General features: G+C 39.9%; 1 protein-coding gene across 3 annotated transcripts in view; it reads right to left on the reverse strand.

Moving 5' to 3' along the window:
• TRIP11 (thyroid hormone receptor interactor 11) overlaps positions 1 to 23,412 on the reverse strand; it is a 62,588-nt gene that overhangs the window by 30,471 nt on the left and 8,705 nt on the right. For all 3 annotated transcript variants that reach the window (XM_024568319.4, XM_045201265.3, XM_024568321.4), the window contains exons 3-11: positions 23,026 to 23,136; positions 17,970 to 18,245; positions 14,154 to 14,222; positions 12,284 to 12,449; positions 10,361 to 10,726; positions 7,461 to 7,501; positions 6,797 to 6,880; positions 4,336 to 4,548; positions 728 to 3,742 (exon numbers count right to left, since the gene is read on the reverse strand). In XM_024568319.4, coding sequence (XP_024424087.2) covers positions 728 to 3,742; positions 4,336 to 4,548; positions 6,797 to 6,880; positions 7,461 to 7,501; positions 10,361 to 10,726; positions 12,284 to 12,449; positions 14,154 to 14,222; positions 17,970 to 18,245; positions 23,026 to 23,136 — 4,341 coding nt within the window. The remainder of the gene's footprint in view (positions 1 to 727; positions 3,743 to 4,335; positions 4,549 to 6,796; positions 6,881 to 7,460; positions 7,502 to 10,360; positions 10,727 to 12,283; positions 12,450 to 14,153; positions 14,223 to 17,969; positions 18,246 to 23,025; positions 23,137 to 23,412) is intronic.

Consider the following 23,412-nt stretch of genomic DNA (forward strand, 5'->3'; position numbering starts at 1 on the left):
GCTTACTATGTCACAGGGTAAAACATATATATTTTTAAAATCCTTTTATTGCAATCCTCATCTGAGGACATGCTTATTGATTTTAGAGAGAGTAGAAGGGAGAGAGGGTGGGAGGGAGGGGGAGAGGGAGAGGGAGAGGCAGAGACAGACAGAGAAACATCAATCCGTTGCCTCCTGTTCACGCCCCAGCTGGGAATCAAACCCGTAACCGAGGTACATACCCGGCATCCTTTCGGTGTACAGAACAATGTTCCAACCGAGACACCTGGCCAGGGCTGTATTTCTTACCGCAGATTGTTGAAGACTTGTGTGTATTTGTTTCACAGAGCTTCTCGTTACATTACGTTCTTATTAAAAACTTCTCCAATGTTAACCATTATTAGCACCTATTGAAATATGCCTAAAATTTGGTACTAACTTCAAATTCTCCTCTTGTAACACATTTCTATTTTTTGAAGGAAAATATTCATTGCTAACCTTTTCTACTTCACAGGCTGAAAAAATTAACCCAGTACTTAAAAATATTTGGAAGTACCTAATAACTGGGAAAAGAAACTTGCAGGTGCCTCTGAAGAATATTTATTTAGAATGAAACACAATACCTGAAACAAGTACTTCTAAATGAACAAATTCATATCCCCTTCAAAGACAACATCCATAAAGTAGCACTAACAAGCCCCCCCACCCCCCGTCACCCTCTACACACAACACGCCATCCAGGACCTACCTCCTTTTCTTTCAGTAGCTGCTCAAAGGCAAGAGCCTTCTCTTTCACGGAGTGGCACTCAAACTCTTTTTCTTGCAGCATCACAGAAAACTTCATATTTGTCTCTTGTAAAGCTTGGTACTCTGTTTCCTTTTCCTTGTTTCTTTCTACTATTTTTTCATTTTCCTCTTTTAATTTACAAATGTCCATTTCTAAATTTAGTATTCTCTCCTTTAGGTTCGTTACCGCCTGCCTCAGCAGCTCATTTTCATTTACCTTGTTAGTGTGGTTTTCATTTAAGGAAAGTAACTGATCACTTTGGGCTTTGATTAGGAGGTCTTTCTCCTTCAGTGACTTTTGTAGAACCTCCAGTTTGTCCTTCAGCTCCTTAATTTCTGCACCTGCTTGTTCGTGTTCTTTTTTCCCCAGCTCTGAGGTGGCAGCCACTGAATCAGACAATCTGTGATTATTTTCCTGGAGAGTTTGAATAGTTGCGTCCTTTTCCTCCAGCGACTTTCTGAGCTCTTCTATCTCTTGCTGAGAAGAGTCACTCAACGTTTCAGACTTAACCGTTCTAAGAGACTCTGCCGACTGGGGAGTAAGCGATGATCCAGAAGCAAACTGAGGGGAAATAATGTCGAGTTTTCCTAAAAGAAGATCTTTGGTATTACAGAGCTGCCCTATACTGTGTTGGACTTGTGCTAGTTCCTGCCCAAAATTTTTGAGTTTGGTTTCATTCTGCTCGTAACTTTGGATCAGACCAGTATAGTCCACTTGCAACTTTGAGTTACTGTCACTGTCAACCAAAACTTGTGCGTGAAGTTGATGAAGTTCTTCCTGAAGCTGGGCTGACTCGTGTTGCATATTTTGCACTGTGGTCATCACCTGCTGTTTCCACTCTTCCATTTTCTTTACTTGTTGTTTTAATTTGTCTCGTTCCTGCAGAAGCTCCTCAAACTGATTGCTGTTAATGCCGCCGACCTGGTCACCAGTGCCGGACGTCTGTAAAACTGTCAACAAGGTCTGACATTTCTGACTTAATGCATCTATTTCAATGTCTTTTTCTCGAATGATACGTGATAAATTCTGAACAGTTTCTCGAAACATATCTTGGCCTGTACTTTCAAATTTAGTGGAAAATTTTTTATTTTCATCTTGCAGCTTAATGAGGGCAGCTTCTTTGGCAGCAACTATATCTATCACTTTGTGATACTCTGTTTTTAGATGGCTATTTTCCCTAGTCTTCTCATTCAGAACAGCTAACAGTTGCTCTCTTTCCAGAGCAAAGGCCTGCAGCTGCTGTTGAAGGTACATGATATCCTGTGTGTAGGGAGTTGAAGAAATTCTAGCGTGAAGAGCCTGTATCTCCAAATCTTTCTGCTGGATAATCTGAGTTAGTTTCCCAACCTCATCCTTGGACAGCTGATCAATCTGTTTAGTTAAAGATATATTCTTTTCATTTAGAAGTTTAATCTCCAATTCACGCTCTTTTATTCCTTTTACTAACCTTTCAGTTTCAGCTTTAGACAAATCATGCTTTTCACTTCCGTTTTCTATGTTAAGATTCTGAACTTTTGTTTCCTGAAAAATATCAGAATTCTCTGTTTGAACACCCTGCCTTTCTTCATGCAACTGGGTTTTGATTTCTTCAATTGTTTTTTGCAAGGTCTTAATTTCCTCATCTTTCTCTAAAAAGAGCTGGTTGTGCGTGACGTTCATTTGCTCATGCTGGTATTTAAACGCATCCATTTCCTTCTTCTGCTCCTGTAAAGACTGAAGTAGTTGCATTTTACTCTGGTTTTGATCTTCAATTACCTTTTGATGATGTTTTATTTTCTCTTCAAGGTTATCCTTTATTATAGTCAGTTGCGACACCTCAGATTCCAGCTCTGTAATGCAGTCCAGGGTTTTAGGCTCTGCCACAGGCACGGCTCGGCTCTGCTGCTCCCTGAGTCGTTCCAGTTCCTCTTTTAGGTGACTGTTTTCCTCTTTCATAGATCCGAGAATTCTGTCTTTTTCCTCTAAGGTTTGCTTCAAAATTTCATTTTTTCTTAAGGCCTCAGTATATTTATCTAATTGCTCCTGGAGCTCCGAACTTCTCTCTTTAAGTTTTTCAATAGCAATTTCTTTCTCGTCCATGAGTTGTGCCAATTGCTTCCGCTCTTCTAAACTAGAAGACAAAATGCTCTGGGTCGCTCTATGATCGCTGTCTATCTGCTCAATGCCCTTTCTGAGAGCTGCTATTTCAGAGTCCTTCTCTTGGCTGAGCTGCACCAGGCGCCCCTGCTCCAGCTGCAGAGCAGCGCTCGAGCGGCGCGCACGCTCCAGCTCTTCAATGGTTTGCTCGTGCTTGTGTGCTTCTTCCAACAGCCTCCTCTCAGCCCGACTCAGTTCTGCCTCCAACTGTCCTTTCTCCATTTTCAGAGCCTCCAAAACAGTGGTTTTTTCTAGAGAAGTCTGACTGTTACCAGCAACAGATTCTTCCAACTGATGTCTTACCTCTTCACATGCTAAAACCAACTTTTCATTCTCCATTTTGAGATCAAAAGCAGCTTTCTTTAAATTTTCATTGAGCTGTTCTACTTCCAAAAGATTTTGCTTTAAGTTTCTAATGTCAGCTTCCCTTTCTTTAAGTAAGTCATCCTTAAAATTACTGTCAGAGTCTTGATTAAGAGGCTGAGTAAACTCATACCTGACCCTAGAAAGTTCCTCCTCCTTTTGTTTAATGTGTTCTTTAAGTTCAAGGTTCTCCTTCTGGATATTTAAATTATTGTTTTGTGATTTACTTAGTTGATCGACTAAGTTTTCTATTTTATCCTCTAGCTCCTGCTTAGTTAAATGCATGTAATTCAGGGCCAGTTCACTTTGAATTAACTTCTCTTTCTGCACATCTAACTCTTTAGTAATGTTCATTTTATCATCTTCTAGTTGATGAACTCTCTTTTTTTCATCATTTAGACCTTTTTTCAGGTTACTGATGATGTTATCTCCCTCATTTTGTTGTTTTGATAGCTGATCTTTTATCAAAATCATGTGCTGAAAGAAAAATTAATTAGCATGTTAACTTTAAAACATTCTCTCATTTTAGTACCTAAAGAAAATTTTATAAAATTTCAGACGCAATAAAATAGTAATCCTCAGATATTTCTAATCCTTCTTAAACTCTTTTTCAAAAAATCCCCACAAAACTACTATGCTTTACAGCAAATCTATTTTATCATTTTAGAGATGAGCATTTAAACTAAAGAAGGTAAAAGATATACATTGTTTATTTCAACTGTTAAACATGGGGCAGGAGTCAACAAACCATAGTTAATGGACTAATCAGGCCTGCCGCCTGTTGTAGTAAATAAAGTTTTATTGGAAGAGCATCACGCGCATTTGTTTACATATTATAACAACAAAGTTGAGCAGCTGCAACTGAGACTGTATGGCTTGCAAAGGTGAAAAAATTTACTCTCTAACACTTTACAGAAAAAGTTCGCCAACCTCTACAACCAGAGCATCAGTGAACTAAAGCATCATTAAAACACAAAGTTAAATCACACCCATCACCCCTGCTGGTTAATCTGGCACTCGGACTACGGAGTAGACGTCCTGCGGCGCTGTCTCTAGCACAGCACTCTTACCTTTGTAGCTTCCTGGTTCTGCTTATCCAGTTCCTCCAACTCGGCTGCCAGGATCTCCTTCTCCGCAAGACTCTGATTGAGTTCTCGTTCCTTGGCCTCCAAATCATGTCTTAAGTCATGTAATTTCGATTCCAAATCCATGTCTTCTACAGCTGTACTTTTAATTTCCTCAGGTTCACTGTTTAGTTTGAAAAGTGATATTTGAAGTTCTTCCTTAAATGAAAAAGGAAGAAAACAACATATACTATCATTTGGAGGAAGAGACACTGAGAGTAAAAACATAAACACAACTTGGGAATCAATTTTAAATGCTGTGTCAGAAACAGTATTGAATAACACTGCAGCAATTACATATCAAATTCACAAACCACAGCCTTCATCCATATGCAAAACATTTCTACAACCCTAGGCAGGAGTCGACGACTATTAACTTCGCCTTCTGACTCCGGCTTCTCCACAGAGACACTCTGGCATCCAAGACCCCCCAGCCCACCCCCACCGCTGCTACTCTTGTTCCCGCCCCTCCGGCCACAACGTGCTTCCCAACACAGCCAAGCCTCCTGGCTCTCTCAGCTTCCACTTCCCAACAGCCAGCCACCAGCAGCCACCGACAGAAACATGAAAAATCAACACCCGTTCATTCTGAAGTTTGTTCTCTCTAATTAGAATATAAAGGCTTCTTTTCCCTCATTAAAGGAATTTCCTGTATTAACGGGCTTCTGTCACAACATGAAACCTTTTCTTCACCCAAGAAAGTAACCTCCTTCTTTTCCTTCCCTTCTAACCTGAGCACATACGAGGTTCTCCTTTCCCAAACAACATTTGTAAAGATATACTACATGTGTTTTTTAGTGCATTTATGTTCTCTTCTATTGGTATTTAATGCTTTCCCTCCAAAGTCCAAGAAGCAGGACAGTTCTCAATGCTTCAATATTATTCCAACCTCTATGTTTGTGATAGTGCTGCAATGCCTTCTTTCATTACTCTATTTTTAAAAATCAAATTTCTATGGAATGTACATTAAAGTGAATAAGAATCTCAAATTTCTATAGTTGAATATAAGCCTTAGAAAAGAGACAAATGGAAACTGTATTAGAACATCTGCCTCCCAGTTCTCATTCTTCTCCCAACACAAGAGTCCATTCTGAATTCCAACTGAACGATGCAAACAGCACTGTCCTATGTCTTTTTAGAGCTATTTGTAAAGTTAGGAGAACGAGAAAACTTTTTTTTCAGGTGGATCTTAAGATTACATACAGCCTTTCAGCATTTTTAACCAGTGAGCAGACACAACTCAAGGAAGAGTTACAATGGAGCACTCGACATCAAAAGAAAGGAGAAACAGCAATCAGAAATAGCTACAGAACCCCAAAATACCACGAGACAGTTACGAGCCCTATCAGATATGTGTGGAGACCTGCGCACTACCCAACAGTCCTGGGCCAGTCACAGAAAGAAATAACCGAAGGGAGCAGAGTGCACTGGGGGCGGAAAAGGACAGAGGAAACACCTAAAATGCAGTAATAAAAGAGGACTGCAAGACAGGGCTGGCGTGTCAGGGGCATACAAAGTGGGCACAAGGACACTACGACGAACAGGACAGCTCACGCAACTAAGAATTGTCCCAGGCTATGTTACGTATGTTAACGCACATATGAACTGTATGGACAGTATGTTAGTATTTGTGTTTAAACAATTACACAGCAATCATACATGCATAGCTACAGTCTGGCAGGATATATAAGAAACTGGTGAGAGAGAAGGCCTCGGGAAGGAGGCAGCCAACAGAAGTATGGATAGTCCGCCTGCACTGTCTGAAGTTTTTCAGAATGAATTACTGAATATGTACATCAGTAACTATGTTACTTTAAAAAAAAAAATTAAGATCTTAAATTGAATTGAGACACTTGTCTGTAATAAATACCAGCTTACCACTGTCCTATCATCTGCCTTAGTCAAGGAATTAGCTCCCCAAGTGGTACAAACATAAAATTACCTTTCCCCACACCCAAACACCGCATTACAGAATCTTACTCTATCCTTGCTACCAATATATGTCAGAGACCCTATTTCCACCACTGAGAATGTCCCTCTTTGCCCCTCCCCCTAAGAAAGCCCTGTGCACCACACCAGACACACTCTGGGCCAGGTAAGCCGCCCCAGACTCCCGACCCACCTGTGTGTGTTGCTGCTGTCAGGTCTTCGTCTGAAACCAAAAAAGAACCTTCACCTACCTTTCTGCTCATATCTGCATGCCTACTGGCTTATCTCTAAACATTAACTCTGGCCAGCCTCTCATACTCTGAACTTCAACCTGGCCTCGCAATCATCAATGAGATCAGCTTTATCCTCAGGACTCTTAAGAACTAAACACTCGTTTTGGTAGAAACGGGCCCGTAGCTGAGACTGACTCAGAATACACACACCATTGCAACGCTGCCCCCATTTTCATCACACCCACCTTTTCTTCACTCAACAGGGAATTCTCTTTTTCTAAAACTTGCACACGCATTTTAAGTTTCAGATTGTCTTCAGCAAGATTATCCTATAAACATGTTAAAAACAGTGTTTCAAATAACAGGAAATTTCAAGTTTACAAGAAAGCGGGCAAGCTATACAACTGTGCATTTCTCCTCAGCATTTCTTTAGTGATATACAAGAATTATAAGCAAAAGCAGGTCACTCACTTTATAGACATTTGTAAAGAAGATTTCTTTATTACATTTGAAAAAATACATATAAATACATTTACAAAATAACCTGTAATCATGAGAAAAAGAAACAACTCTCTGATTATCATAAAGGAAAATCAAAACGCATTCCTCACTTTGATAGAGGATTGGCTTCCATTGTTGCTTCAAATATAACATTAGTCAAATTAATCTTCAAAGAAATATACTTGCATTTTCCAATTATGCAACCTTTAAAATTGTCAATATATGACGCAAAAAATGTGTTATGAATGAGCAAACATAAAGTTACTAAGACAAGCGTTCTTAGGATAAAGTCACATGAATTTATAAAAAAATAAAAATACAAAATACAAAATAAGCAACTATAATAATCAAAATACTTATTTTTTGGTAAGCCAATGCCAAAAGCTTTCTCTCTTAAAATGAGTTTACCTGGTTTAAATTACTCAGTCTTGTTATTTCATTTCCAGCATCTGTAAACAAAACAATGGATCTGACATTAAAATTCTTTAAAATAACTTAATACTTATCTCCTAAAATTAAACTCAGAAATGAGACCCAAATAAAGTATATTTTAAGAACAATTTGTAAGCCCTCAGTGTTCTTAGATGAAGTGTATTTTTATTTTGCATTTGTATTTTACCATTCCAAGAAATCATAATATAAATGCCAGTTAAAACAATGTCAAAATCCAATTTTATGAAACAACGTAAGGCAGAATTATAATTGTATTCTGAGTGAATCGTGAGTTACTGCCCTGATAAAAACAATTACAACTGTTCCAAAGTGAGCTGATTAGTTTGTGTAGAAGGAACAGCATAAGGACTAAGACCTGGGGGGGGGGGGAATACTTAAAAATACAAATTTATATTTATACAACAATACAATAATCTACCAATTCTCTGAAGTGACTTAAACATGACTACTAATAAAAAGACCACTCAATATGGTATTCCAGATGTATTCATAAGTAGAACGGGTTCTAGGAGAACCCAAAGACAGAATACCAAGAGTTCAGCTGAAGTAATTCATTCAATGTTTACACAGGAAACACTGAACATTTAATATGAGGTCAGCTGCTAGACAACAAAATGGGGAAATTTAGTTCGTGCTGGCTCTCGAGGAGCAGGAGGGAAAGACAAGCAACTGCAGGGCGAATCAGGGAGCACGAGGTGCTAAGGGACCAGAGAGGGCAAACTCTTAATCCAGGCTGGTGGGGAGTCGGGGGTGCTGGTGTGGCCAGGGAAGCAGCGGCTCTAGGTGCCTCCGAGGGAATAAAACACCTGTACCGAATCTTAATATGCAAAGAGTCAGTGAAAAGAGAAACACTCTACACAGAGAAAGCAGTACATGCAAAGGCAACAGAACTAAGGGACAACATTGCCAGCTTCAAGAGCTATGTAGAAAGTTCAAAATGGCTGAAACTCAAGACTGTTAGAAAAGGAAGAATTGAAACTGAAGAGGTAGACAGGGAACAAATCATTACAACATTATATAACTGATTAAGAAGTTTAAACTTTATCCTGAAATTCACAGGGAGCCGCAAAGTACTAAAGTCAGGAAAGTAACCAGCTTTGCATTTCTGAAAAATCATTCTGGCTGCAGAAAAAAAAACTGTTTGAAAAGGGATCAAGAACAGAGAATAGTAACAACTAACACTTTTATAATGCTTACTATGGGCTACACACTACTCTAAAGAGAACCTTGCAGCTAGTAACTCATAAAACCCTTATTACTACTATCATAACTATGAAGAATATTATCACAACCATATAGATGAAAAAACCTAAACAGAGATGCTAATTAACTTGCTCAAAGTCAGCTAGTTAGGCCCTAGGTGGTGTGGCTCAGTGGATTGAGCACCGGCCTGTGAACCAAAGGGGCGCTGGTTCAATTCCCAGTCAGGGCACATGCCTGGGTTATGGGCCAGGTCCCCAGTAGGGGGCATGTGAGGAACAACCACACATTGATGTTTCTTTCCCTCTCTAAAAATAAATAAAATCGTTAAAAAAAAAAAAAAAGAAAAGGTCAGCTGGTTAGTGATAAAACTGGATCCCAGCTCCATCATGTTTTTAACCACCATGCTATCCTGCTTCATTCAGACTATGAAAGTTAACCAGGCCAAAAAAAAATATATATATATATGTTTATATATAATGATTGGCTGAAGTTCTTCAGTGGCAGTAAAAATGGAAAAATAGGGAAAGGCCTAGGGCAGTAGATTCATATGGATCACCCAATACGTTCAATAAATAGATACATTTATTTTGAAAAGACCAGAGCTACTTGGAAGCCCAACAAGAAAGTGCAGAATCCTACTGCACAGCCTGCCCTCTGCCTTTGTGGCAGCTCCCAGGACTAAAGTGCCTATGAGACACCCTCGAGCCCCTCTGGGATTCAATACCGAAATGTCACTGAACCAAGAGAAGCTAAGGAAACGGAACCTACAGAACTTGCTAAGGGTAACTTCAAATTTCCTACTTTGGGAGACTGGTAAATGCTACCAATTACCAAGGCAGGGAAAACACAAGGGCAGGGGCATGGCAGCTTTACTTTGAACCTTACTTGGTTTGAATTTATAGAGGGCTGGCCATCCAGGTCAGGAAGTCATGATAAACGAGGCGAGGAGTACAGACGGGGTAGGGGCTCCGGAGCAGGAGTGAATGAGCTCGTGGAGTGAGAGTTCACACTGTGAGAAGAGGGTACAGTGCAGCGTTCCTACCGAAGAGCTCGCATTGCGCTTCCCCGGCGTGAGTGCATGCTGCTGCCTGGCCCAGCTCAGTTCCTGCCTGCGTTTTGTGACATGGAGCACTGGAATGGTAACGAAGTATCTAGATCATGGACAATGGTGGAAGACCTACAGCTCTTATCATCCTCAGGTTTGCTCAGATTCAAGAGATCATTCCAAAATACAATACAAAATTTTGAAGAAGGTAGGCTGATTCCCTAACTGGAGGGTCTGGGCGCTCATGAATTCTCATACAGGAAATATTTGGTTCCATATAGATAAACAGAAAAAGACCCGTTTCTCCTCCCAAGAAATGTCTATACAAACATTTCTCAGAAATCTACATGGCCTCCTAAATCAATGAGTCCCATGTAAATACTTAAAAGATGAGGAAAGGAGGTTAAGAGACAACTAGCCAATACTTAACCCTTCTTAGTAGAAAATTCCTATGTGTGACCTATTATGGCACTGAATCTAAACCAAACAATTCCGTTCAAATTCCACAGTCAATTCCATGAATATTCCATTTCCACAAAGTACCCAGGTATAGAAAGAGGTTGTCTCTAAAACAACTAGTGTGCAATGAACTCCAAACATTTTATACCGGACAATGCTTGCTGCAGTCTGAATACTTCTTCCTCAAGTGACGCATTCTGTGGAAGAATTCTGTCCTCTTCCCTCACATCATCACTTTGCTTCATGGCATAAGGTTGCAATTTACTACATTCCAGTTTCAAGCTTTCACATTCTTTAATTATTTGTCTGTTTTCCACATTTAGTCGTTCTTGTTCCTTCCTCAAAACTTCTCTGTCATTTTCAGAAGAAGATAATTTTTTACATATGTCTTGTATTGTATTTTCAAGTTCTTCTATTTTTTTTGTAGACTCTACTTTTTCAGTTTGTAGAACTTGAATAGTTCTTTGCATCTCATGGATTTTAGAGTGATCAGTTACCACAGTTCCTGAGCTACCTAGAACCACAAACACATGTACCAAGAGTTAAATAGCTTGTTATATACAACACAGACTTCGGAATTTGGAAGGCTTAAAAAGTTAAAACAATGATGTCACACTACACTCCTACTGTAACGGTCAAAATCCAGAACAGTGACACCAACAAACGCTTGTGGGGGTGTGGAGCGGCGGGCACTCTGACCCACTGCTTATGGGAATGCAAAATGGCACACTGCTTTGGAAGACAGTTTCGTGATTTCTTACAAAGCTAAACACACTCTTATCTTGTGATCCAGCAACCATGCTCCTCGGTATTTACCCAAAGGAGCTGAAAACTTATATACACACAAAAACCCCAACAAGGATGTTTATTGAAGTTTGATTCATAGTTCCTAAAATTTGGAAGCAATCAAAATGTCCTTCAGTAGGTGAATGAATAAATTGAAACATATCCAGACAATGGAATATTTTTCAGTGCTAGGAAGAAATGAGTTATCAAGCCATGAAAAAATGTGGAGGAAACTTAAAGGCATATAACTAAGTGAAAGAAGCCAATCTGAAGAGGGTACATACTATAACATTCCAACTATGACAATTCTGGAATAAGCAAAACTAAGGTGGCAATAAAAAAATCAGTTGCAGCCCTGACTGGTATGGTTCAGTGGGTTGAGCACCATCCTACAAACCAAAGGGTGGCTGGTTCGATTCCCAGTCAGGGCACGTGCCTGGGTTGCAGGTTGGGCGCCCAGTTGGGGGTGTGCGAGAGACAACCGATCAGTTTCTCTCGCACACTGATGTTTCTCTCCCTCTTTTGTTCCCTCCCTTCCACTCTCCCTAAAAATATAAATAAAATCTTAAAAAAAAAGAAAAGATCAGTTATAGGGGATAAAGAGAGGGGGATGAATATGTGGAATACAGAGGATTGTAGGGTAGTGGAAATATTATGTATGACATTATGATGACAGATACGTGTCATTATACATTTGCCCAAATCCACAGAATGTACACCAAGAATGAACCCTAAAATAAACTATGGATTTTGGGTGTTGATGATGTGTCAATATAGTTTCATCCTTGGTTTAAAAAAAAAGTACCCTTCTGAAGAGTGATGTTGATGGTAGGAGAGAATATGCCTGTGGGGGGAGGGGGTAGTAGGGGAGAGAAGGGACACCTCACCCTTCATAATTTTGTTGTGAAACTAAAAATGCTCTAAAAAACCTTAAGTCTGAAAAACTCATATAACTACATATACTTAGCAAAGCATTTAAATGTAAATAGTTGGGGAAAGATATCTGAATCAAACACTAAAAAGTCTATGTATCTGGGTTTGAAAGAAAGTGAAATTGTATCAAACAGTGCAAAAGCAGTCTCTGTACGGTAACTCTTCACCACAAAGGCACCAGGACCTGCCCGTTTGTGCGCCGGGTGCCCCTGCAAGTTCCCGGCAGGGGCAGGACTGGCCGGTTACTCTTTCTCTAGAGCTCTGTCCACCTCTGCATCAGCGCCCTGACCGCACAGTGCAGGCTCATCACTTAGCATTTCACCTCACATGTTAAGTTAATGAAATGCGTAACCTTGTTGTAACAGGTTTTCCAGTTCTTCGATTCGTTCTTCATACTCATTTAATTCTTCTCGATGCCGACGAGTTATTTCTGTCAACTTCTGTTGATGTGCATTTTGTAAAAATGACATTTCATTTTGATGATCATCAATTTCTTGACTTCGACTCTGTTTAAGTTCCTTAAAAAGAAAAACGAAGTTAACCACGTTAATAATAAGTGAATTTACCTAAGATAATTCATTTTTGTCCAAAAGTCTGTATTATTAAAAATAATTCTCCAAATATGCTAAGGCTGAAAAGAATTTAAACACAAGCCCAAAATTTGGACAATTCTGGGACTTCACCCTTTCTCTTCTTGGGCCTTAAAAACAGTTTTCCTACTTTTAATGGGGGAATACCAGCAAGAAAAAACTGAAATAAAAAGTGAGCAAAAAATATCTTTTTTAAAAAAGATTTTATTTATTTATTTTGAGAGAGAAGGGAAGGGAGGGTGAAAGAGAAGGAGAGAAACATCAATGTGTGGTTGCCTCTCGAGCACCCCCTACGAGGGACCTGGCCCGCAGCCCAGGCATGTGCCCTGACTGGGAATTGAACTGGCAACCCTTTGGTTCACAGCCCACGCTCAACTGAGCTACCCAGCCAGGGCCAAAAATATATTTTCCCTTAGTATCTGTGACCAGGAACAACTCCTGCTAATGACATTCCACCAATATCAGTGTCAACCTTCTAGCCAGCGTGTAGCTGCTGTCCTGTCACCCCATCCTGCTGCTCAACTGTTCCTTCCCCCAGTCTCCATGGGACTCCCAAACTATCAATCAAGGTGGCTTGTGGCCCAAGTTGAAACCCCCAGCTCTCTCATAGGAAGCTAGATCTTGGGTTGAGTCCCTCAAAGAGGGAAACTGATTAAACCAGAAGCATTACGATAGCTGCACCCTCAAAAGACAAGTCTAGTGTGTCCCGCCTCCTAAATCCTTGATGCTGTTCCCATTCCCGTCTTTTCTGAGGCCAGAATGCTCAAATCTTCCTTCAATCCTGTAAACAAGCTACCCTGGGTCATTTCACTCAATTGATCAATCAACCAATCAATAAATCCTCTTGCTTTACTTTGTCATCTCTGGTTTTTGTTGCTTTTAATGAAGAATCCTAATCTACAAATTAGCTTCTATTTTCTGAGAAGACAAGTGAAATTATTCTGTAACCCTATGCACCAATGTGCCAGCACATAGCAAGGAGCTTTACATTTATACTTCAAAACAATTCTACAAAGGCAGTATTAAGATGACATCTACTTTAACAATAATAAAATGAAAGTTGTCCAAAGAAGCACAGCTTGTCAATAATACAGCCTGGACACAAACACAGGTCTGACTCAGAATCTACACTAGTACTCTAACAATAAAAACAAAAACTAAATATTTTACATACACTAAAAACAATTCATTACCGTGCAAAGAATATGTAATTAAGATTTTTCTTGAAGGAAATAACTGATACAAACTAGCAAAATTCCAGCACTAGGAGAAAAAAATTAGTTGTAGTGAGTAACATTAGCATTTTGTCAATATCCTTTATTCCTAAACATTGAAACTTCAGCAACATTAGAACTATTTTAATAAGGACCATTTTATGAAATACAAGAGAAAACAGAGACAGAATATAAACTACCTAATAAATAAATGTTTAAAACAAATTATTTTGGAGAGAGATATTTTATTTATATGCCCCAGTTGTCATAAAGAACAAAAAAGATACAAAACAGTAAAAAGAAGTGAACATCCTAGCCTGGTTACTTTCATAACTGAGCTTTTTATTAACTGAGGCCCACAACGTCCGTAAGCAGATTTTAGACGCAGAACAGCCGCTGCTCCAGCCGCCTGCCTTACCTGAACGACGGCCCGCAGTTTGCAGACTTCGCTCTGATCTGAGTTGTTCGACCCCTGCGCGTTAGAAATCTAGATCAGAGAAACGGTTAGAAAATTATATCCGTCTTCTCACAAAAAACATAGTCACAGACTAACTTTATTAAAAAATACTTTTCAAAAATATGGCATTTCCCAGACAAATTATGATTAAAGAATGCCAAGCATCTCTGAAGAAACTTAGTCCAATAGTGAGTAACACACAATAAATAAAAGATACCATTCAAGCCCTGACTGGTGTGGCTCAGCTGTTTGGGGGTCATTCCACAAAGCAAGAACTTGCCGGTTGAATTCCTGGTCAGGGCACACGTCTCGGATGCAGGTTCAGTTCCCAGTCAGGGCACATATAAGGCAACCAACTGATCAGTGTTTCTCTCCCTCTCTTTCTTTCTCCCTCCCTTCCTCTCTCCAAAAATAAATAAACTCTTTAAAACAGAAAAATGCCATTCAAGAGTATGTTAACATTTTGACAAACTAAGAAGGAACGATAGAATCTTTTACTTAAACAAAATGTATATTTGGTGACAACTAAGCAGCTTCCTAAAAGGTAATTTCTAAAATGAAAAGTTATCCAATTTTAGTAATAACAACAGTAAAAATCTTTAAAAAATGATTTTACACCCAGAAGTTCCGCACCCCAACAGAGAATAACCTTTGCTCTGGCAAGTAAATAAAAGAACTTTTGGATTCTTCTCTTCTCGTTCAAAGCTGCATGTTGTCCCTTTACCTCTCCCAACATCCACCAGACAGTGTGATAAGGAGCCCAGCAGCTCTCTGGATGAAAGGAGAAACACAGTACAGCGGAAAGAACATAGGGTGTGGAGCCAGAAGATGTGTGTTTGGATCTTAAGTTAATCACTGTGATAATGGGTGTATTACTTAAACTTTTAATTTGCTCATCTGCAAAACAGAAGTAATAAATACTTCATATACCTTTTAAGAATAATATGAGGTAGGTAGATACAATTTGCCTCCTTGCACAACCAAAAGGACAACAAATTTTAAAACAAAAAATAACCAAAACTGCCAGGAAATCAAACTGTATGGAAGTCCAACAACCAAGGAGTTAAGCAAGATACATTCATCCAGACTGGTAGGAGGGGCAGAGACGGGCAGGCGGGCAGACAGGACTCTCAGGAAGGTGGTAGCTGGAGGACCTGGGTGGGCCAGGTGGCAGCTGGCAGACCGAGTGGTACCACATTTGCCTGCGGATGAACCAGGAGGAACAACTGGGAAGCGAGACAGACCACACAACCCAGGGTTCCAGTGCAGGGAAATAAAGCCTCAACAGTTGCTGCTATAAAAACCTGTTGGGGTTGAGGTGGCAAGAGAAACTCCCAGAGTCACAAGAGAGTTCACTGGAGAAACCTACAGGGTCCTAGAATGTACAAAAAACCACCCACCCAGAAATCAGCACCAGAAGGGCCCAATTTGCTTGTGGGTAGGGGAGGAAGTGACTGAAAGCTGGCTGAGAGCCGAACAAGGGGCACTGTTCCCTCTCGGACCCTCCCCCACATACAGCGCCACTACACAGCCACGTGGGTTGCCCCACCCTGGTGAACACCTAAGGCTCTACCCCTTACTAATAACAGGCGTGCCAAGACAAAAAAAAAATATGGCCCAAATGAAAGAATAGATCAAAACTCTAGAATACGAACTAAGTAACGAGGAGATAGCCAACCTATCAGATGCAGAGTTCAAAACACTGGTAATCAGATGCTCACAGAATTGGTTGAATATGGTCACAAAACAGAGGAAAAAGTGAAGGCTATGAAAAGGGAAATAAAGGAAAATGTACCAGGAATCAACAATGAAGGGAAGGAAACTGGGACTCAAATCAACGGTTTGGAGCAGAAGGAAGGAATAAACATTCAACCAGAACAGAATGAAGAAACAAGAATTCAAAAAAATGAGGAGAGGCTTAGGAACCTCCGGGACAACGTTAAACGTCCCAACATCCGAATTAGAGGGGTGCCAGAAGGAGAAGAGGAAGAGCAAGAAACTGACAACTTATTTGAAAACATAATGAAGGAGAACTTTCCCAATCTGGCAAAGGAAGTAGACTTCCAGGAAGTCCAGGAAGCTCAGAGAGTCCCAAAAAAGTAGGACCCAAGGAAGCACACACCAAGGTACATCATAGTTACATCAACCAAGATTAAAGATAAGGAGAGAATCTTAGAAGCAGCAAGAGAAAAGGAGAGAGTTACCTACAAAGGAGTTGCTGTAAGTCTACCAGCTGATTTCTCAAAAGAAACCTTGCAGGCAAGAAGTATTGGAAGTCGTGAAAGGCAAGGACCTCCTGGTGGGAGGTGGGTGGGGAATAAACAGGGCAGAGGGAAATAAATGGGAGGAAAAAAATGGGACTTCTCTAATAGCATAATCAATAAAATATATTAAAATTTAAAAAATAGAATAATATATGTTGGAATAGTACATATGAAAACACATTGTAAATTATAACTTTTATTATGCCATGCTAGAAAATTAAGTTTCCTGAAAGTTTTCACCTTTATATCCCAGTACAGGTCTGGGATACAGCAGGCATTCGAGGTACGCATATGAAAAATCCATCTCTTCCTTACAAAACCTTACCCTAAGCAATGTTCCTTAAAATGTATTCCTCATCACAATCACCTAGGGTATTTATTTGTTTGAATGTAAACATTTATTTGTTTGATCCAAAATAGGCTACAAGATCCTAATCTCTGAAGGGAGGAGAGGGAATCTACAATATTGCCAAGTTCCCAGGTTAGTCTTACCCATACAAAGTGTAAGAACACCTACGTTTTTAGAGATGAGATGGATAGACAGATCATTCTCTCTAGATTTATTTATTTATTATTTTTTATCCTCACCCGAGGACATGTTTTTCATCGATTTTAGAGAGAGAGAGGGAGGGGAGAGAGGGAGAGAGAGACGAGAGACAATGATGTGAGAGAAACATTGACAGGCCCCCTCCTGTACGTGCCCCAACTGGGGATCGAACTCACAACCTAGGGATGTGCCCTGACAAAAAAAAAAGAGTACCCACAACCTTTTGGTGTCCAGGACGATGCTCCAACCAAATGAGCTACCACCTGGCCAGGGCTCTCTTGATTTATTTTGGGTATTAGGAATGTCTAGGCAGTTGGGAAGCAAGGAGATCATTTTAATTAGAAAGATTTCTCCTTTCCACAATTACATTATGCTCACAAAAAGATAGAAAATAATATCTTTACTTATATACTTTATTTTTCTCTACATTGATGAAATTAAATTCATACAATGTCCCAATTTATTCTGAATCTCATGTCTGTTGACAACCTTAGTAATATATATAAAACAAAGTAGCAAGGATTTAATTTCGAATGCATGAGAAACAACATAAAATAGTTTAATAAATTTGTAATACCAATGACCAGATTTTTGGTTGACGTATAACTAATGCAAATAGGCACCTCAGACAACATCCAAGAGAGTGGTTTCACGTCTCGTGCCTTGGAGCCCTGCTTTGCACCAGTGAAGCCTTGGGACTCCAGGGCAAAAGGTGCTGGTTCAACCACAGCAACTCCATTTTTATTTTGAAAATTTATTCTAAATATTGTGCAGAAGGGGACACTGAGCCTGAGAGAAAGATGATGATGACCTGATTAAAATCACTTAGAAAGTTACCAGCAGAATTAGAATTCAGGTTTCATTTCCCACTCCAGAGTTCTTTCTGACACCACGAGCTCCACACAGAGCAGAGCACCGGCATCTTCACTCACTCACAGTTCCCAAAACTCATGAAAAGTTTGCTACCTGAGCCACATGTCTCCAATGTCCAACTTCAGATTCAAGTCTTGAAATTTCATTCGACAGTCTATTTATTTCCTGTTGTGATGAAATTACGTCACCGAAGTCCATGCCGTCGTCATGGAAGGCTGACGCGTGGTGACCGATGCCATAGCCGAACGAAGAGGCGATGGCTGCTGGCCCGCTGCCAGCTCCTGAATTTACGGAATGAGCAGCTGACTGCAGCTTCTGCAGCTGATCCTGTAGTGCGGCCTGTCTTGCTTTAAGATGACTGATTTCCACCTATGTATTAATGACCCATATTTTAGAGAAGGCACTTTAAAAATAAGCACATTGTATTAAGTTTTATTAATATGAAGTTATAATTTATTCACCATTATCCAATGTTAACTCTATCCAATGGTACTGTGTCAACTGAATTCCAGTCTTCTATTATATAACATACCAACCATGACATTTCTCTTTAAAAAGCAAACAGAATGACCACAGTTAAAGCATACGTAATGTTTTAAATAGGATGGATACGAGAATCTCACTCATATGGTAACTGAACTCCCATTAAACACAGGTTTACTATCTTCTATGTATCAGGTAGGATGGGCAATTTCTCAGAGTTCTGTTTGTGATTATCGAACCTCAAACGATGAGGAAGTGAAAGCTGAGTCAGCCTGCGCACTGAAAAGTTTCTTGAGAACATCTCAAGAAAACGTTTATTGGAAGAGTCTTATGTAACCGATCACGGCTGGACTGAGGATTAAAATGCACGTGCATCACGAGTGACTTTGTAGTGGCCTCTACTGCGCAGCAAGGAGGAGGCTTTGACTTCCAGCCCTCTCGGATAACACAGTGACCCGTGGTTATGAGTCTTGTGAGTCCTAGAAGGAAATCATGCATTGAAAGAGGCCTTGGCTCCGGCTGGTGTGGCTCAGCGGGCTGAGCACCAGTCTGCCCATGCCTGGGTTGCAGGCTGGGTCCCTGGTTGGGGGTGTGTGAGAGGCAACCAATCAATGTTTCTCTCACACATCAATGTTTCTCTTCCTCTCTTTCTCCCTCCCTTCCCCTAAAAAGAAACAAAGAAAGAAAGAGGCCTTGGCTTTAGCCTCAGCAGAGAGGGGCCAGTGAAAATTTGACTTTACTCAGGGAGAGAACAGTATAAACATTCTAAAACCACAAGCACAGTTTTGACAAGTCATTGTCCAAAACAAGTTATGAACACAGGGTTTAACCACAATGCCACATATATTCTTACACGCAACAGAGACGTAAGCTAGAGAGACCTGAATTAAGCTTTGTAAAATATTCGAGCTGCTCCAGAAGACACCCTGCCACAAGTAAGGAAAACAGGATACTGAAGAGAAAAGCCAGCCAGTAAGTAATACAGTATTTCTACTCGTGTAATGTCAAGCAACTAGACAAGAGCCAAACACGACTCTGCCAAATGTCTCAACAAACAACCTCCTCATGTCAGAGTTCCTTCTCTAATGGGGGTTTACAGAAGCACACACATTTCATCACCTGCCATGAACGACAGGAGGCAAACTGCGCCTTTAGGGAACACGAACATCACAGCGAGGACAGCAAATACATTCAGAAAACAGCAGAACTAACGACTCTGCTAATGCATATGAATGTATTATCTTCAGTTCTACAAGTTTTACAAGTTCCAAAATCCACAATTTTTCCAAAGGTAGCTATAATATAAAGAAAGTTCTCTGTACACAATAGACATTTATATCAAGCTATAAGTTAAAAAATGCAAGCTTTAGTGCCGAAGAGGCATTTCTAAACTTGAATGCCTAATTTGCCTTCTAATGTCAATAGTTAAGTAGAATATAAACGCCAACATTCTCCACAGCAGCATTTTCAATTAGGGTTTAAGCATCAGAATCACCAGTGGAATCTTCAAAAAATACCAGTGCCAGGGCCATTTCCCAGTACGCTAAATCAGAACCTCCTGAAAAACACAAGCATGTGCATTTTTTTGAAGTGTCACATGATTCAGCTACAGACCCCGGGAGGGAACTGCCACTGCACCGGGGTACCTGCCGGTCGGTTCCGCTCAGCGCGGTCGCTGGGCCGACACCATGAACGTTTGCTCCCCGTCCGCGAAAAGCATGGGAACTACCAACAGTGAGACTTAAACATTTTTAAAGCAATTTAACGGAGTGATTTTATATCTGTTGAGTCTTAAAATTAAAAGGTGGGCTTTTAACTTTAATTTAAACTTGTAGTTTTGCTTTTTTACATTCATTTTTCGTAGTAATTCATTTTATTTTATGAAATTCCCAACAGGCTTAAAATTAAGCTTGTATTTAAGTGTTTATAGTTATCTTTAACATGGTGTGCCTTTTCATCTTAGTATGTCACTAAAGGAACTAAAAACCAGTGCATTTACATTTTAAAAACCTAATTCTGAATTTATGGTAGAAATGAACATTTAATTAACAACATGACCTGAGTGATGGTACAAGAAATGGTTTGATTCAACAGAAGTGTGTACTAAATTCCAGTTACGTGCTGAACATTGAAAGAGTCCGACAACAGCATGAAACACATAGACACAGTCTACATATTAACGAATCATGGTAACACTAGTTACATTGTATTATGTCTATTACTGGCACTGCGAAGAAAAGATAAGCCAATTCTAACATAACTATTTCTATCAACTAAAGGGGAAAAAATTTATAGAACAGTATAAGTACACTATAAACACTCACTATTGTTTGTCCATGGAAAATCAAGTGAATCAAGCAAATGCCAATACAGCATATTTTAACACTTGTAGTTAAAATCAGCAATGATCATGTGATTTCAAACAGTTTTAGGTAAATAGATGAGAAATTAGGTTTCATAAAATGAGAAATTATAAGCAACAGATGCCTAAAGATATCTTATACAAAGACTTTTCTTCTTTTGGAAAGCAGAAATTAAACTCCACAAAGGTCAGTTTATGTAACATAAACAGAATAGAAACCTTACAGAGTTCTTGTTAAATTAGTTATATTAAACTGCATTGGTAATTATTAACTTCAACAACCTTTCAATATTTTCATGGACCTAAATAAAGCTTGATTTCATTTTTTTCCTTTTTTTAAAACTATGTTTCATTGACTATGCTATTATAGTTGTTCCATCTTTTTCCTCCCCTTTATCCCCCTCCACCCTGTACCTCCCCTTCCCTCCAGCATTCCCCGCCTTAGTTCTTGTCCATGGGTCATACATGTAAGTTCTTTGGCTTCTCTCCCCATCTACCAATTATGCTTCTTATTCCCTGTACCATCTTCCCCATGTTCTCCCTTCTTCCTCCCGCTGATAACCCTCCATGTGATCTCCATTTCTGTGATTCTGTTCCTGTTCTAGTTGTTCGCTTACTTTGCTTTTGTTTTTTCTTTTAGATTCAGTTGTTGATAGTTGTGAGTTTGCTGTCATTTTTACTGTTCATATTTTTGATCATCTTCTTTTTCTTAGATAAGTCCCTTTAACATGCCCTACAATAAGGGCTTGGTGATGATGAACTCCTTTAACTTGACCTTATCTGGGAACCACTTTATCTGCCCTTCCATTCTAAATGATAGCTTTGCTGGGTAGAGTAATCTTGGATATAGGTCCTTCCCTTTCATGACTTGGAATACTTCTTTCCAGCCCCTTCTTGCCTGCAAGGTTTCTTTTGAGAAATCAGCTGATAGCCTTATGGGAACTCCTTTGTAGGTAACAGTCTCCTTTTCTCTTGCTGCTCTTAAGATTCTCTCCTTATCTTTAATCTTGGGTAAATTAATTATGATGTTTCTTGGTGTGTTCCTCTATGGATCCAACTTTCTTGGGACTCTCTGAGCTTCCTGGACTTCCTGGAAGTCTATTTCCTTTGCCAAATTGGGGACGTTCTCCTTCATTATGTTTTCAAATAAGTTTTCAGTTTCTTGCTTTTCCTCTCCTCCTTCTGGTACCTGTATGATTTGGATGTTGGAACATTTAAAGTTGTCCCAGAGGTTCCTAAGCCTCTCCTCACTTTTTGAATTCTTGTTTCTTCATTCTGTTCTGGTTGAATGTTTATTCCTTCCTTCTGCTCCAAACCGTTGATTTGAGTCCCAGTTTCCTTCCCATCACTGTTGGTTCCCTATATATTTTGCTTTATTTCACTTTGCATAGTCTTCACTTCTTCCTTTATTTTGCATCTGTACTCAACCATTTCTGTGAGCACCCTGATTACCATTGTTGTGAACTCTGCATCTGATAGGTTGGCTATCTCCTCGTTACTTAGTTAGTATTCTGGAGTTTTGATCTATTCTTTCATTTGGGCCATATTTCTTTGTCTCAGTGTGCCTGTTACATTCTTAGGGGTGGAGTCTTAGGTATTTACCAGAGCAGGGCAAGCCACATGGCTACACTGTGGTGCTGTTATGCGGGGGAGGGGTCTGAGAGGAAACAATGCCGCTTGCTCAGCTCTCAGCCAGCTTTTAGTAACTTCTCCTGCTACCCACAAATGAATTGGGCCCTTCTGGTGCTGATTTCTGGGTGGGTGGGCTTGTGTACATTCTAGGACCCCATGGATCTCTCCAGTGTACTCTCCTGTGAGGCTGGCGGTTTCTCCTATCACCACAACCCCTACAGATTTTTACAGCCAGAGGTTTGGAAACTTTCTTATCCCAGTGCTGCAATGCTGGGTTGTGCAGTCTGTCTCCGTCCCCAGTTGTTCCTCCCGGTTTATCCACAGGCAAATGTGGGACCTTCTGGTCAGCCAGGCGTCGCCTTGCTGGCCCTCCCCCACCTCCACCTCAGTTGCCCATCTCTGCCCACCTACTGGTCTGGATGAATGTTTCTTCTTTAACTTCTTGTTTGTCGGACTTCCACACAGTTCAATTTTCTGGCAGTTCTGATTGTATTTTTGTTTTTAAATTGGTTGTTACCCTTCTTTTGGTTGTGCGAGGACGCGAAACGTATCTACCTATGCCTCCATCTTAGCCAGAAGCCTAAAAAGAGGTTGACTTCTATTATAACTCTTAAAAAACTTCCTAAATACCTTAGTGGGAAACAAGCATGGAGTGACTGTAATGACCTTTACCTCTTTTTGTTGTAGTTGATTTCGATAACTTGTCGACTGATGCTTTATTTGAAGTTCTGAAGCTTCAAGCTTCTCCTCCAGATCAGTACAAAGTTTCTTAAGTCGTTCATTCTAGAAGCAAAGAAAAAAGCATTTTCAACAAAAAGACTAAAAAGCAAAACATGTAACAGTTATATGCATGGCATTATGAAAAACATAGCTTCATACCAAAAAAAAAGATGTAAAATATAGGTCTGACAAAATTCTGGCCTTCAAAATACACTTTTAATTGAAGTCACCAGTGTAATAAGCATGTTTATAGAGATTATGCATAATTCTGAACCAAAGTTGAAAAAAAGACAACTTCCTCACTTTGACTGTTGGCTGAGAAAAGCCACTGATCAATGT

This window comes from Desmodus rotundus, chromosome 7, assembly GCF_022682495.2.
Source record: "Desmodus rotundus isolate HL8 chromosome 7, HLdesRot8A.1, whole genome shotgun sequence".
Taxonomy (NCBI): Eukaryota; Metazoa; Chordata; class Mammalia; order Chiroptera; family Phyllostomidae; genus Desmodus; species Desmodus rotundus.